Here is a 17,440-nt window from a genome sequence, read left to right as displayed (position 1 = left end):
AGCTTGCAACAAACACACTTCAAATACAAACTCCCTATATCCTCTTCAAGTCTGCAATAAATATATACACTTCTAATATTCACATAAACAAGTAAACAAAGAGAGTTTAGAAATTGTATCATCTCCAAGCTTGCAACAAATACACTTCAAATACAAATCCACTACATCCCCAACATCCTCTCCAAGCCTGCAACAAACATATATACTTTTAATATTCACATAAATAAGTAAACAATGAGAGTTTAGAAATGATATCCTCTCCAAGCCTGCAATAAACACACTTTAAGTACAAACCTCCTACATCCTCTCCAAGCCATCAACAAACATGTACACTTCTAATATTCACATAAACATGGTGTGAGTTACTTACAAAGGTATCTTCTATTTTACTGCAAATGAATGTCTTGGTATTTGAATGGGTAGGCGTCTCTTTGTAGAATACACTCGCATTCGGTTCTTGCTCATCTATTTCAGTCTGCAAATAACAAATTAAAACTTTATTAGATTAGCACTATACTATATGAAAAAAAATAAACTTATAGAATAAGATACTTACCCTTGTATGATACCTCTGAAGGTCTGAAATGGTCCATTGGTATGTAGGACCATATGTTTTGCTCTTGTAATGCCCAAAATCTTAACTTAAAATTTTAGCAAAAATTTAAAAATTTTCTTTTAATTTTGAATAGTAAAAAACAATATTTTTTTTTGCAGGGTTGAGAGACTTTTGAGCGGGTTACAAGTATGAATCAACAACGTAAAATCAGAGAACCATTCTTGAATCATTTATGAAAATAAAAATGATTGATATTTCTAAAAATAGTCATTCATAAAATGCAGTAAGATGGATAAAAGGACAGATGTAATTACACAAGCACTTATGATCAAAATGAAACAAAATCTTAAGTTTATCCTTGGATCCCCAGAGGTCTTGATTCTCATCGTTGTCCCTGCATCTCTCTATCCACTGTCAGCATATCAATCACCTGAAATCCCTTTAAAGGGTCAGACTCGTAAAAGCCTAGTAGGTATATATCAATCTCAGGTAATTACATAACATTAAAATATACATTTTTATATAAGATGTCACAATTCATCAAGGCATGATACAATTCTAATATAATTTATCAAGGCATGAAATAGTTTAACAGAAAAGAGTATGACATGTTTCAAAATTAACAATTGTTAAGTAACATACAACTTTATTCAGAATATAATCGTGCATTATGAGGGCAATTTTCATTTCAAGACTGTGTGAATAAGAAGGTTTGTGTTTCTCTTGATTACAGTCATCTTAGATACATGGAAGAATGACCACTTCAACAGTAAAGACATTTTGGGGGTATATTATTCATGAGTTGTAATTCACTCGGGTGCCTGACTAAGCAGAACCCAAATCGAGTGGTCTGTGATCGAGAAAAAAACCCATTATAGTGTAACATTCGGTATATGATGCATTTTGGACTAGCTGTAATAGTTGATAATCTATCACCTAGAACACGTTGATAGCCCCGATCTCCTAACCTTCGAGTGACCGGAGATCATTGGGATAATATTGACACTTGAATCATGTACCACCTACCTCTCTAGGTAGATCACAAATTTGAATAGGTTACAGGGTTTTTATTATGAGATTTTGTCATTTTATGTTTCTTGTATCATTAAGCAATTCAGGGTTCAATAATCTTAGTACCCTTTCAGGGTAATCATTATTCATTCGTAGATACCTAACTCATTTAAATATTGCTCGGGCGCTTTTAACCCATACGAGTACTTCGCCTGTGAAGGCAAACATAACATTGTAAGTGTGTGTAATTATGTATTTCTCATGGTACAATGCCCCTTTCGCACCTCATAGGTTTGTATTAACCCAAGCTCATGTATGAGCCAACATAAGTACATGCATGTCTATATTATATCACATGTCCACACCACATGCCCAATGGCATTATAGAGGTTCCTTGAACCCCTAACTCTAATATAAGTCAACATACATGCAAAATTATGTGTTATTTCATGTGTCAAAAAGAAAAGACATAAGATCATATTTCACTTGTCTTGACCGGTTTCATGAACCCTAAGCTCTATAAGGAGCCATGCATACATCATGCGTCACAGTTATTTAATATTTTAATATGCTATTTTAGCTAGTAGGGCTCTTGTGACTCATAGCTCTACTATTTGAGTTTAAACAATTCACTAGATGCATATTACATGTTAGTTCTAAAAGCATATCATCAAATGCACTAACATTGTAATACAATTATACATGAATTATAAATATCTGAAATTTAATCTTAAGAAATTGTTATGCATACTTCTTTAAAGTTCGTAAAGTCTAGGGAAGCTCATAATTATACAAGAGCTCATAAATTTTTTTAAAAGTTCATAAGTTTTTTAAAAGCTTATAAATATTTCAAAAGCCTCTAAAAGCTCATAATTTATTTGAAAAGTTAGTACATATTTCTTCTTGCATTTTCTATCGTAATATATATATATATATATATATACAAAAATAAGTATATTTATATATATATATTATATAATTAGCCAAAAACTGGTGTAAGGACCTTAACCTGGGGTTAGTGTGGGTCTCCAGGGAGCAGGAAGAGGCCGCGGTGAAGGTGGTGATGACGGAAAAAGGTGGTCGAACTCGACAGAATTCCCATCGGAGGTACACGAATCTGGGCGGCACTGCCGAGTGCCACTCGGTTGAGCCGAGTACGGCTCTACTTGGGTCCATGTCCTAAGAAAATAACAGGGAAGAGAGGGGCGGCACCCGAGTGGTGCCGCTGTTACCAGAAAGAGAGAGAGAGGACGGAGAGACTAAGAGAGAGGTAACAAAGAGACTAAGAGAGAGAGAGAGAGAGAGAGAGAGAGAGAGAGAGACTGTGTGAGCTGTGAGAGAGGAATCGAAGACTGAGAGAACCGAGAGACTGTGAGAAAGAGGGAGCAAGGATCGTGGGGCAGAGAAGGGGGGGGGGGGGGGGGATGAGCCCCTTTTATAAGGGAGAGGGGAGTTATGCGGGTGGCAGGGAAGTGGCCGCCCCTCCCTCCCATCCCATGAGGCGCGACAGACGGTACAGACGCACAGCGGACGACGGACGGCAGGGGCGGACATGACCCTCGTCCCACCGTCGTTCGTGAAAACAAGAGACGGGAAAGGAGAGGCCGGGCGCCACCGCTCACGTCCTCCGGTCGTTTCAACTGGCCGAAGAAAGGGGGGAGAGGGCCAGCGGCATTGGGCCACCGTGGGTGGCCGTCCGACCACCTCGTTCACGTGAGAGAAGCAGGGGAAGTCCGATGGGGAGATGGTGCACACCGAAAGAGGAAGAAGGGAATTGGAAGTGGTGACTTGGGTGGAGTGGCACAGTTGGTAAAGGGTTGGTGGTGGCTCTGGTTCGTCGGAAGAGAGAAGAAACGAAAAAAAAAAATTAAACTTAGGAGAATGATGGCATTCCCCCTACGGTTTGAAATAAAAAGGAAGAAGAATTGGGTTTGGATTGGGTTGAGTCCGATTAGATACCAACCCAATCCAAATGTTTTAGGTCCTTGGGTTGGATTTGGTGAGACCTATTCGAGTCTCATCAAATCCAAACCTAACTTCATATATATTTTATACACATATATATTTTTATATTAATATAATATATATATACACACGTTGGATTCATTTAGGCCCTAAACGGACTCAAATCTTTTTTTTTTAATGGGAACTGTTTGGGACTTCAAACGGATCCACACACTTGTTTCCTTTAGTATGATACATTTGAATCTTTCAAATGGATCCAAATATTTATTTTGCTTAGTGGAATCCATTTGGGTCTCCAACTAGATTCAATGTTTTACTTTCTTAGTGGACCCATTTGGGCCTCCCAAATGGATCTAAAAATTCAATTCCTCTTAGTGGGATCCATTTGGGTTTCCAAATGGATCCAAATCTTTCTTATATCCAGTTTAAACCCTAATACGGATCTAAATCTTACCCAAACTCATTCGAAGATCCAAACGATGCAGATCGAAGTCTCATAAAGCAATACATATTTGTTTGAGTTCAGACCCCCTCTTAGGTCCAAACTCAATGGTTTAACCTTGGATTCGGTGCACCAACAGGATCCAATCTTAATTACATGGATTGATCGATTTGGATCTTCCTTGGGGTTCATATCCAAATACTTTATTTGAAACTTCATAAATTCCTAATTTAATGTTTAAATAAACAATAGATCACAAATTCACCAGTGTACACAGTTTTTTAATTGTAAATTTCTTAATGTATTAAAAATATTCTAAAAAAATCTTGGATATTACAACTCTATTCGTTGAATTTTTCTTCAACACCCGTGATTAACCAAAGAAGATCAATTACTAGATAAAAATCTAAAAATTATGCATTTATGATAATTAGTAAAAAACCATTAGTATTCTAAGTAAAATCAAGCATTCGTTATTCATGAATTTATGTTTAATAGTAATTAGAAAAAACACAAAAAAAACTTAATACCCTAAAACCCTAATTAAACACTCATGTTATCTGCAAGAATCCAAATCAATACCCTAAATCTTTAAAAAATCATGCATTTGTGCTAATTAAAAATCCCTTAATGTTTTAATTAAAATCAAACATTCATGCCTAATGATAATATGAAAAACATAATAAACCCTAATTCCTACGAACATCATAAATTGTATATTTATGATAATTGATAAAAAAAACATTAATATTCTAAGTAAAATCAAACATTCATTATTCATTATTCATTATTCATGCTTAATATTAATTAAAAAAATATACACACAAAAAAACAAAACCCTAATTAAAAACTCATGTTATTTGCAAGAATCAAAACCAATACCCTGAATCCAAAAAAAATTATGCATTTTATGCTCATTAAAAATCCATTAATATTCTAATGAAAATCAAACATTCATTACATGCCTAATGATAATAAAAAGAACACAATATACCCTAATTCCTATATACATCATAAATTATGTATTTGTGATAATTGATAAAACCCCATCATATTCTAAGTAAAATCAAGCATTCATTATTCACGAATTCATGTTTAATAGTAATTAAAAAACATACAAAAACTAAAATCATAGCTCAACATTTATGTCATTAAAAAAACAAATCAAATTTCTAAATCTTAACAAACATCGCTCATAGATATACTAATTATAAAAATAAAATCCTAAAATTCTAATTAAAATCAAGCATCAAATCATGAAACCGTATTTAATGTTGATTGATAAAAAACACAAAAAATACCTATAAACGGATTTCAACGAGTGGAGGGTTAGAGAGATAGACAAAGGGATTCGGGTGAGGTGGGAGTAGATCGAAGGGAGAGAATGGTCGACAGTGACCTGGTGGGTAGAGGGTTAGACATAGAGATTAGAGAGAGAGAGAGAGAGAGAGAGGGATTGAGATGAGGCAGGGAGCAAACCGACGGGAGGGGATGGATGGTGGCAGCTCTGTAGAGAGTGGTTAGAATCTAGCATCTGATGGAGGCAGTCAACGGTTTAACGGTGGTCCGGTGGGCAGAGGGTTAGAGAGAGATCATAGAGAGAGAAATATGAAAAGGGCACGTCGAACCCCTTTTATGAACCCTATAACTGCGATATAACGGTTGTCCTTATTGATTTATGACAGTGAGATCTTTTGGTTCTTGAATATTGTCGTAAAGTGTTTTAACCGCAATATCTAATGGCTAGGTAATCTTGTCATTATTTATAAACTTTATAATAGCAACATAATTATCGTTATTATAGAGTAAAACCTATAACGGTGAGACATGTGCAGGGGCAAGGTATTCCAGGAAATATTTAGCTTGTCGTTATTGATAAGATAATAACAATGAGATTCATGGTCATAGTAGAGTAATAACTGCGAGATATTTATGTCAATGCTATTACCTTTCAATTAGCAGGAATAAAAATCTCGTTGTTATTACTTTATCAATGGGGGCTCCGCTTGTCTAGCCGGAGCAATTAGTGCACGTCACCTTGTGTTGGGACGTTACAAGTTCAAACCCCAAAGGGTATGGTTGTATAACTGATAGGGGTCTACCTAACCCCAACTTTCTCTAAGAAAAAAGCAGTGGCAAGATTTTGTCTTGTTGGAAAAGAGTTGCCGCTATTGACTCTCATCCTTGTAGTGTCTAATTGGGTAGAAACCTTATCTAGACCCGATAAGAACTACAAGAACCAAACCAGACCATACTCAGTAAAATAGTAATTTTTTTCATTTTTATATTGAAAAATTGTGGGTCTTAATTGAAACTCAGGTTGGGCTCAGGTTTGGTATAAAATTTCATAAACCATACCTAGGTCCATGTATTAATCGAAACTTTGGGTCCAGATCCAGGTCTTAATCTGGTCTTCTTATTTGTCACCATACCCGGACGCTATAGGGTTTGGTTTGGGTCGGGTCCAGGTAAAACTGACCCCTTGACTCCTAACTGAACCGAACAACCTAGTCTGAGTCTTAGGCCTTGCCCAACAAGATTCACATAGCTAGAAGCCATGTTAAATGGACAAGCCCAAATGGGTCGTATATGTAGAGACATGACACAGTAGGGTGACACGATACTTGACACAATATAACGTGTTGGATACAATGCATGACGTTTCATATTTTCAGGTTCCATTGTTTTAATGACTAGTCTTTTGTTATCTTATTAATTATGAGTTTAATCTTTAGTTTATATATATATATATATATATATATATATATATATATATATATATATATATATATATATATATATATATATAGAGAGAGAGAGAGAGAGAGAGAGAGAGAGAGAGAGAGAGAGAGAGAGAGGTGGGTAAGGGCGGGGGGCTTCGAGATGTTTTTGCAAATCTAACCCCGCAGATGTGTTTGGTATAGTTGATTTGCTAGGTAAAAAAAATGGACATGTTTTTTGATAAAATATGGTTTCTTACATGCTGAATATTTATGAAATTTTTATATTGATGATCACCAAACCTTAATAAAAATTGTTCATGTGTTTGAATCAGATGATTCAAAAGTCACCAATTTGAATCTGACCGTATGTCACAAGTTCAAAAACCATGGGTGGCATCTCTTGCCACAAGGTTGAAGCTCTTCAGTGGGCAGGGGGGACGCCAAGAGTTTTACCAATTGGAGGTGTGATGGAGGCATTTCCCTTGGACTCTCTAGAAAAAAAAAAACACCTGTTTGATCGTATTTGAGAATAAATGAAAAAAGATCATCCAACAAACCCCTGACTAACTAGTTACACTCTACTCATTATATATATATATATATATATATATATGTGTGTGTGTGTGTGTGGTAATGTTTTGTTACAAATGTTTGTAAGTATAAATGCTTTTGATTTTCTATGGTTCACGTTATTTTAATTTAGTCAGACGACTCAGACCTCATAGATAGATTCAACATATCCAAAGTAGTGGGGAACGACTTAAAAAAAAAAATTAACGAAAAAAACACAAATTTACCAACCAAAAAAAGTATCCCATAGTCTAATCCGTTGATTTTTTAAGCCTTATAAAAATCTCTCATACTTATTATAATTGGATGATCTAAGAGCAGATTCACTCTAAGAAAACATATAGATCACATCTGTGAGGTTAGCTGCAAGAAAAAAAAAACAACCAAAATCTTGAGAAGTATCAAACGCAAGGCACATTCATTCATGTGTGGTCTTTTTGATTGGACGAGAGCCGAGGAAGAAACGGGTACTGTCATTTGTAAGTAGGGGTGTCAAGGGCTCGGGTTTGGTTCGGACCCAAGTGGAACCAGACTTGGAACAGATTTTCGGGTATGGTATTGGGTTTGGATCCGATTCTAATTGGGTCTACTATAAGTAAAAACATATTCGGACCCAATAAAAACTACATGAACCAAACTCAGATTATACCCGGTAAAACCATATTTTTTATGATTTCTACATTAAAATTTTGTGAGTCTTAATCAAAACTCGGGTAGGGACTGGTATAAAATTTCACAAACTATACACGGGTCCATGTATTAATTGGACCTTGGATCCATACCAGGTCTTAATCAGGTCTTTTTATTTATCACCATACCTGGACCCTATAGGGTTTCGTTCGGGTCAGGTCTGGGTAAACCAGGCCTGTTGACACCCCTATTTGTAGGGATGGCAGTGGACCAGGGTGGGGGCGGGGGACAAGGTCTCCACCCCCGCCCTGTCTCAAAATCCAAACCTCCATCCCTGCCTCCATCATCGTTTTATGTCCTCCATCCCTGGTCCAAACGGGGGTGAGGCGGGGCAGGGCCCCGTTTCCCCTCGCGGTCTCTAGTCATCTTTTGAAGGATTGGGGACGGGGCGGGGTGGGGCAGGGCAAGGCAGGAATTGGGAAGGGGACGGGGCGGGGGAAAGCATAAGTCCATCCCCGCACGGGGATAGATTTTAGCCTTCATCCCCGTTTCATGCCCTTCATTCCTGGTCCAAACGAGGTGAGGCGGGGGGCCGTTGTCCCCCGGTCCACTGCCATCCCTACCTATTTGTAAGGGAGTTTTTACAAGGAACTAATTATGGGGCGAATGAAGGGGCAGCTAGATACTTTGTTAATGTGATCCTTTAACTATTTGGTGTTTATGGGACAAATGAATGTGTTTCATGTTATTTATTTTAATTTCCTTCCTATGTTTTACAGTCAAATGAGGGTTACAATATTTAGTAAATTACATCTAAAGCATGATATCATCTTCAGAGAGATTCAGCATATTAGTTTCATCCATTACAAATATCGGTGATATTTTAAAAATATTATGAAAAAACGTGATATATTATCTGTGTTATAAACTTAAAACTCCCGTGATATTTTCAAAACATCACGATATTTTTGACAAAACCTAAATATCACGTTTTTATAAGGATTATGTTTTTATCACGAGATTTAAAATAAAAAAAGAGGCCCGTACTTGCTTTAAATTCATTTAAAATGCATTGAACAACATTATTTTCAAGTAAGTAAATTATCATTAAACTATCTTTTAATGCATCTCTCTCTTTTTAATGGTAATAAAACTTTCTCTCATCCATTAAAAACATAAAACCAGTTTCTCAACAAGACAACTTTGGAAAGTGTTGATAATAGAAAACAGTTTCCTAAAATCTATCTTGAAAATTAAAAGCTTTAAATGAGTTGAGAATAAGAAAGGTCTCCAATGTAAATTAAACCCATATTTTGAAGTTTTAAATGGTTTTATTTAGAAGTTTCAATTTTGTACAAGACCTTAAACCCACATCATTTTTTAAAATTTTATTTTGACCCCATATTAATTAAATACTAATTAATTAATTTTTAACCAATATTTTTTTTCTAAAAAACTCGAGATAAATAAAAATTTTCAAATTCTCACGAGAAAAATCTTGACGTTAACTTGCCATTTTAAACTTTTGTCACTATGGTTTCATCATTTCCCTCTTTCTAAACCTTTTTTTGATGAATCTATTTCTACCACCTTTTTGACTAACAAAAATTTCCTTTTGCTTCCTTCTGACCTTACTCTTCAATCTTCTCTTGCTGATCCATCCTCTCTTTTTCCAAAATCTTCATTGTTCTTTCCTCAAAAGATTGGTGGTGGTGCACGTTTGGGCTATAGTTTTAGCTTCAAGGGGTTGAATAAAAAAAGAAATCACTATTATTTTAGAGGCAATAAGTCTATATTTAAATTACTTACAATTCAATGCCAGCTATACGATTCTGTATGATTATTCAAATCCAGGGCATTAAACTTTAACCCATTTTTTTTAATGAGACAGGCCTGTCCCCAAGATGGAGGGTGACTCAATGGACAAATATTTGTGCAATCATATTGCACTTGCACCTGATCTTTTCACGTCTGAGACCGGGCACGTACCCATTGGGCATCGAGAGTCGAGACACGATTAGACTCGAAAAAACGAACCGAATCATACAAAAACTCGGAAGTTCTTGTTGAATGAATCAACCGAAAATTGGAATCTTTTTCATTTCTGGAATGTGCAATTAATGCTGTTTTTTTTTGGGGGACAATTTAGTGCAAGATTTCAACGCCCACGGTTCGATCCTTCTGAATTTGTTTTCTGAGCAATTTTTCCCCTGCCACCTTTCTGTTAGTGGTGATTTAACATAGGAGACCCAGGAACCATCCTTCTCCAATCCGAGACAATCTCCCCAACTCTGGTGCACTTGGGCAATCTCAGAATCCCCAAAACTCAATTGGGTGTCCGCCAAAATCATGATTTCCCATTGATTTCTGAGGAACTCAGCAGGGAGGATCAAGAGAAGGTGTCATTGAGATGGGCAGAAGACACCTTGACAACGATGGCAATATGCGTTTGGGCTTACCGGCCTTGCTTTTGATCTCCTTGGTCTCGTTCTTCCTGGTTTACATCCCATTGTCTGCTCTGAGATCTCCTGCACCCTCGCAATTCGACGGCAATCGCTCCACGGCCGGTGAATCAGCGGCCGGCGCCGGCGATTCTGGGTCTGGATGCTGCAAGGGGGTTGAGAATTTGGAGTTGTGGGGTCCTACTGTGAAGTGGGGAACGGATTTTAGGTTCAATAGCTCGGAGCAGTGCTGTGGGGCGTGCAAGGCCATGTGCAGCGGAGACGGGCCTTGCTTGTGCAACTCTTGGGTGTTTTGTGGGGATAGGGAGAAATGTGGGGAGAAGTTTGGGGAGGTAAGTTTTTTCTTTATTTCTGTGATTGTTCTTATGACTTGTAACATGCAAATTTTCAGATTCTTTGGTTTCACTTGTTTGTGAACATGGTTAGGAAGTTTATATATGATTATTTATAATGGTGACTTGTAAATTGGGGAAGTAAGTTTTTTTTTATCTGTGATTGTTTTTATGAGTTACAAATGCAAAATTTCAGATTCTTTGTTTTCACTTGTTTGTGAACATGCTTAGGGAGTTTATATATGATTGCTTAGAATTCAACCTATAATTGAAAGTGGTGACTAATTGGGAAATGTTTGAGTTGCTTCTTCATATGTTTTTGCATTTTTTATTTCTGGTTATGCCTAGAAATGGGAATTGAAACTGGGTTTCATGGTTTTGTGGTGTGGTTTCTTCTTGACAGAGTGATATTTGTACTCGGTTACATGATAATGTCAAGAACCACGCTAGCTCATAGAGAAGTGCCACTATGCTCATCTTTTAATCTTTTAACAGAAGCAAGCTTCTGCGCGGACATGCATCCTTTTCACCTTCTTGCTGTCTGAACAAGAGGAACTAGATGCAGTTTCTCTGCTCAGATGGTGAGTTTCTTTATCTGAGAGGCTCATCCACCTAAATATCTTTTATTTTTATACTGACATGCCCCTTACTTTTGTTTGCATATGGACGATAGTCTATCGTTCTTGTAGAGTAAGAATATGTATAAGTGCATTTGTATGGAATCTGTTACATCAACTTAGAAATGCAATCTATGTTTCATCAGTGATGCATGGCTGTTCTTCGTCTGCACAGCTTATTTCTGAGTCGATGATATTCAGTTTTTAGTTTGTAACATTTCATGGAGCTAATGGACTAGTAAAGTGTATTTTGCAAGGTATCAAGCTTCGCAAACTTTTTTCTTATGTTAAGGCCTTAATGTCACTCTAACTGATCTTCTTTAGATTTGATTGGAAACATACTTCATGCATCTGTTAAATTGAAATTGTTAACTGGTGCTCAATCTTTTTTCTCCTTCTAGTGTTGGTTGAAGAAGCAAAAAGATATATTGGACCCAGATAAGCAATTGGCAGAACAAAAAGTTATCTGGACTTCTGGGATCGTCTATGGGAAAGGAGAGGTATGGTTTCTTTTCAGAGTGATCTCATTGATTTTATATCATCCAGTATTATGTAAAAAATATAAAGTACATCCTTTTCTCTATTAACTGTACTTGCCGTGCTCTAAAAACTAACTTTTTCATTAATTATTAACAATCTGTATTAATGAGTATTTTCCAGTGTCAAACATTTGGGCTCATGCATAAAAAAGAGAGGAGTTAGGCACAGGCTTTTGCACAATCTGGGGAACCTAGTTAAATGAGAACTTAGCTGACTCAGCTTTTGATGAAACCATCTTAATTTTATACTGGAGTTGATCCTAAAAGGATTATCTAAGATTTGGATAGGGTTTACCATATCATCCCATTGGCAATGAAGATCACACTGCAGAACCTGCATTTTTGCTTTGTGAATATTACATTAAATAGCTTATTCATGTAATTCAGTTTCCTATGCTATTGAACTACCACATTCGCGGAGGTTTGAGTCAATTATCTGAGTCTTAAACATAGACTTTTTTAGACTGTTAACAAATGAGTTGACTAAAGTTGGAAAAGGGAAACTAAAGAACTTTTTATTCACAAGAGAAGCGGGGATTAGTGGTAAACAAGTTGCAAGTTCATTAGAGAAACCGTAATTTAGAAAGAGGATAATATGGATTAGAAGATCATGAAAATCACAAAAGGAGAACTTCTGATGAATGAAAACACTGACAGCAAGGTCAAGGAAGAACAATTGAACAAGCAATCTTTGAGTGGTTCAACTTCCAACTATAGGGATCCTGGGAGTTGCAAGTCTTGGAAAGATGATGATAATAATAAGCCCTAGTTCATTTGATCGCATAATTTGTCTTAGGGCCCTTAAATCATGCTAAATACAAGCCTTAAGCCCAAAAAGATGTCAATGCATGAACTTATTGTTGCTTACAACATCCATAGAGAATACTATGCCTATAGCAAATAAATAAATATGAGAGTGGTGTACTCTTTTAGCAATTACTAGAAGATTTATTGACTGCAATATAAAACTCCAATAACATAACTGACCAATATTCTGATGATCCAATGCAAAATTAGTTGTATTTGATGATTAATAAGTCAGGTTTGATTTATATAGCATTGTAATGAAATATGCGGAAAAGCAAAGAGTGCACTAGGCACTTACAACATCCACTAATGAACAAACAACAAGGGCTAATACCCAAACCCACAAAAGACAACACAACATAAAAATATAAATGTCTCTTATTGAAAGAGAGAGAGCTCTCAAGAGTGAGAAATACAAGAGGGGTTCACCCCTATTTATACACAAGAGAAGGAGAGGGGAAGGGCCAAGAGGCCTTAAAAGAAGAGCCACATAGGGGGCTCCCCATGTAGTCGTTGGGAGCCCCCAACGGTCACAAATGTGACCGTTGGGGGGCCCCATCGACTACATGGTGGGGCCCCTTTTGTGTGAGCAAAAAAACAAAAAATAAAAAAATATGATTTACAAAAAATAAAGAGAAAAATAAAATAAGAAAAACAAGTACCCCTGTCGGGTACTTGTGAAATGACAAAAATACCCCTATCGGGTATTATATATATATATATGAATTATATATATTTTAACACCCTCCCTCAAGCTTTACGGGGATATAACCGAAAGCTTGTTAAGAAGAAACAAAAACCGAGGAGCCGCAAGAGCCTTAGTGAAGAAGTCCGCCAACTGATACTCTGATGTGACGTAAGGTAGTGCTATAGTTCCTCTTAGGTATTCATCACGAACGTAATGGCAGTCCATCTCAATATGCTTAGTACGCTCATGGAAGGTGTGATTGCTTGCAATATAGATTGCGCTTTTGTTGTCGCAACACATTTTTGAAGGAGTAGAGATGACAATGCCCATATCACTGAGGAGGCTTCTTAGCCACACAAGTTCCATGGTTGTAGTGTCCATAGCACGATATTCTGCTTCCGTCGAGGACAAGGATACTTTGTGTTGCTTCTTGCATCTCCACGAAATCATAGAGTCACCTAAGAAAACACAAAATCCGGTAGTTGAGACTCGGTCATTGGGATTTCCTCCCCAATCTGCATCAGTATAAGCAATTAAATCAAGTGACGAGGCAGAAGAAAGAAAAACTCCCTTAGTTATGGTATTTTTGATATATCTGACAATCCTTAAGACTGCACTCATGTGCACGGTTGTAGGTGCATGTTGAAACTGACTGACAGAGTGGACGACATGAGCAATGTCTGGCCGTGTGATGGATAAGTAGGTTAGAGACCCAACAAGTTGCCGGTAGGGAGTAGGATCCTCGAGAGGTGTTCCATCTTCCAACCTTAATTTTGCATTGATGACTTCTGGGGTTTCTGTCTTCTTATCATCGGAGATACCAGATTTGGAACAGATGTCAGCAACAAGTTTCATCTGAGAGAGAATGTACCCTCGAGGAGAGTACGCCGCTTCAATTCCTAAAAAATATCTTAAGAAACCAAGGTCAGACATATCAAAATTTTCTTTCAAAACCTTTTTAATATCATTAATGCCTTGCTCATCACTTCCTGTGATGATCATATCATCAACATAAAGTAGTAAAATAACTACTGAAGACCCTGCACTTTTCACAAACAAAGCAGTGTCAGTATAACATGAACGAAAATTCAAACTTGTCATTACATTACTAAATCTATCATGCCAAGCCTTTGGGGCTTGTTTTAAACCATATAATGCCTTTTTTAAGTTTGAGAATCTTATTTTTACCAATACATACTCCAGGTGGGGGATCTATGTAAACTTCTTCATTTAATTCGCCATTTAGAAATGCATTCTTAACATCGAGTTGATAGATAGGCCATTTTTTCACTGACGCAATAGCAATAAGAGTCCTAACACTAGTCATTCTAGCAACAGGTGCGAAGGTTTCTTCATAATCTATTCCATATTCCTGAGCATATCCTTTAGCTACTAATTGTGCTTTATAACGTTCTAATGAACCATCACTCTTGGTTTTAATTTTGAAGACCCATCTACATCCTATTGATTTCCTTCCAGTGGGTAACGAAGTTATTTCCCAAGTTTTTGCTTTTTCAAGGGCGCTAAGCTCTAAGTTCATGGCTTCAACCCATTGGGGAATATCTTTGGCCTCATTATAGTGTGAGGGTTCATGAAATGAATGCAACACAATTAGACATGCTCTATATCTTGGAGTTAGGGACTCATAGGAAACAAACCTATTAGGAGGATTGGAGATCCGACTGGATCTCCTTAAAGAGGTTTCTTCTATGTTGGATCCTTGAGAGTATTTTTCTAAGGCGCTCATCTGAGATTGTTGACCACGCCTAACATATGTTTGGATTGGTCTATTATTCTCATCTATAACATTATCAAGAGGAATTTCCTCTAGGTCATTCAAAGACACATTAGAGATTTCCTCTTCTTGAGGAGTCTCATCTTCTTGAGATAGAAGATCAAATAAAAAAGTATATTCACTTTCGTCAATATCTTTAGTTTTCACAAAACCATTTTCATTTTTCAAAAATGTTACATCTTTGGATACATAGAGTTTGTTATTTTTCAAGTCAAAACATCTAAAACCCTTTTGATTTTCTCCATAACCCAAGAAAACACATTCAATAGCTTTAGGAGATAATTTGTCCCGTTTATGAGTAAGGACAAAACATTTACATCCAAAGACTCTTAATCTATTGAAGTCGGGTGTTCTTTCAAATAGTTTTTCGTATGGAGATGTATTTTGTAAGGATGAAGATATCATTCTATTTATTAAGTAAGTTGAGGTTAAGGCCGCTTCGGCCCAAAAATTCTTTGGAATTTCTTTGGAAATAAGGAGTGTCCTAGTGGTTTCCATGATGTGTCTATGCTTTCTTTCGGCCAAGCCATTTTGTTGGGGAGTCCTAGGACACGATCTTTGATGACAAATTTCATTTACTTCTAAATAGTTTTGAAATTCATTTGATAAATATTCTCCACCCGAATCGGATCTAAGAGTAGAGATATTACTTGAAAACTGATTTTTAACTATCATATGAAATTTTTTGAAAAAGTCAAAGACTTCGGATTTTAAATTGAGAAAGTAGATCCATACATACCTAGTGTAGTCATCGATGAAAGTGACGTAATAGGAGTACCCTCCTTTAGACATGACGGGAGAAGGACCCCAAACATCCGAATGGACTAACTCAAAAGGTCTTTTGGACACAAAGGTTCGGTTTGGAAAAGGAGTAGATTTCATTTTGCCAAAAATACAATTCTTGCAAACAAAATGTTTCTCATTACAAAATTTCTTTCCAAATGGAAAGGAGTACATTTTTGAGAAACTTGGATGTCCAAGTCTTTGATGCCAAATATCAATATTTTTATCTTGGACATGGTTACAAAAAGAGTTAGTGGGGAGTTTCAAGTTGCTCATGTAATAGAGATCTCCCCTCCTATGGCCTTGCCCAATCAGCTTCCCGGACCGGAGATCCTGTATAGAGCAATCCTTAGTTGAGAAGGAGATTTTACATCCATGATCACATATTTGAGCAACAGAGAGGAGATTTAAATTAAGTTGAGGTACAACTCTCACGTTTGGCACAAAGAAATCTTTTGAAAAGTTTAAGGTTCCAAAACTTTTTACTTGTAAAGATGTACCATCGGCAGTTGAAACATAGGAGTTTTTATAATTATTACATAAATCGGAAAGCTCATTTTCAAGAGGGGTCATATGAAAGGAAGCTCCAGAGTCAAGGATCCAAGACGACATACCTGGAGGAGAGGAGGAAGCTACGGCGGCACCCGAAGTTGATGGAATCTTGAGTAGAGTTTGTAGTGCTTCCGATAGTTGAGCAAGAAAAAAAAAGTCCTTTCCTTTGATTGCTTCCTCTTTCTTTTGAGTAGCTTATTCAACGGAAGCAACCTTATTTTTCGGTGCTTCATTCAACTTAGGGAAATTAGGTCTTATATGACCCGGTTCTTGACAAAGATGGCAAATGACTTTTCTATAATTGCCATTATAGTTATTTTGTCTTCCAAAATGTGGAGGTTTGTAAGTTTTCATGTGGTTGCCGGGTTTTGATACGGCCAAGACATCATCTCCTCCTTTAATCATGCCAAGACGGGTTTCTTCTTGGCATATTTCGGCTATGGCATCTTCCAAGGGAAGAGACTTTGATCTATGTAAGAGGGAGGATCTAACTTGCTCATATTCGGGCCTAAGCTCATGTAAAAATTGGAAAAAGTGTTCTTTTTCCATTTGTTCTCTCCTTAATTCCACATCTATACTAGAAACCCATTTTGGTTCTAGTAAAGATAGCTCATCCCATAGAGGGCTAAGAGTGCTAAAGTAGTCCCTAACACTCATTTCTCCTTGCTTGATAGTCCGGATTTTTTCTTGAAGAAAGAATTGACGAGCAAAGTCTTTTTGGGTAAACATACCTTTCATGAAGAACCATGCTTCATTTGCCATCCGAAATTTGGCAATGTTGGCGCAAATCTTGAGCTCCACATTGTTCATGAACCAAGCAAGAATCTTGGCATGCTTACTTTCCCAATCTTCTATTTTAGATTGGTGATCTTCAATGGCCTTCATGCGGGCATCTCCTTCAAGAGCTTTCTCTTGATCACCTTCCATCTTAGTTAGTTGAAGTTGCGGTTCCGGAATAGTGCCCATAA

General features: G+C 36.9%; 1 protein-coding gene across 1 annotated transcript in view; it reads left to right on the top strand.

The window, feature by feature from the left end:
• Positions 1-10,073: 10,073 nt before the first annotated feature.
• Positions 10,074-17,440, top strand: part of LOC149819104 (peptidyl-prolyl cis-trans isomerase) — a 31,545-nt gene continuing 24,178 nt past the window's right edge. Inside the window, exons 1-2 of the mRNA XM_089984272.1 lie at positions 10,074-10,691; positions 11,710-11,808. Coding sequence (XP_089840398.1) covers positions 10,308-10,691; positions 11,710-11,808 — 483 coding nt within the window. The 5' untranslated portion in view covers positions 10,074-10,307. The remainder of the gene's footprint in view (positions 10,692-11,709; positions 11,809-17,440) is intronic.

The sequence above is a fragment of the Nuphar pumila genome, chromosome 13 (assembly GCF_984573655.1).
Source record: "Nuphar pumila chromosome 13, dmNupPumi1.hap1.1, whole genome shotgun sequence".
Taxonomy (NCBI): domain Eukaryota; kingdom Viridiplantae; phylum Streptophyta; class Magnoliopsida; order Nymphaeales; family Nymphaeaceae; genus Nuphar; species Nuphar pumila.
This window is presented reverse-complemented; position numbering and strand designations above follow the sequence as displayed.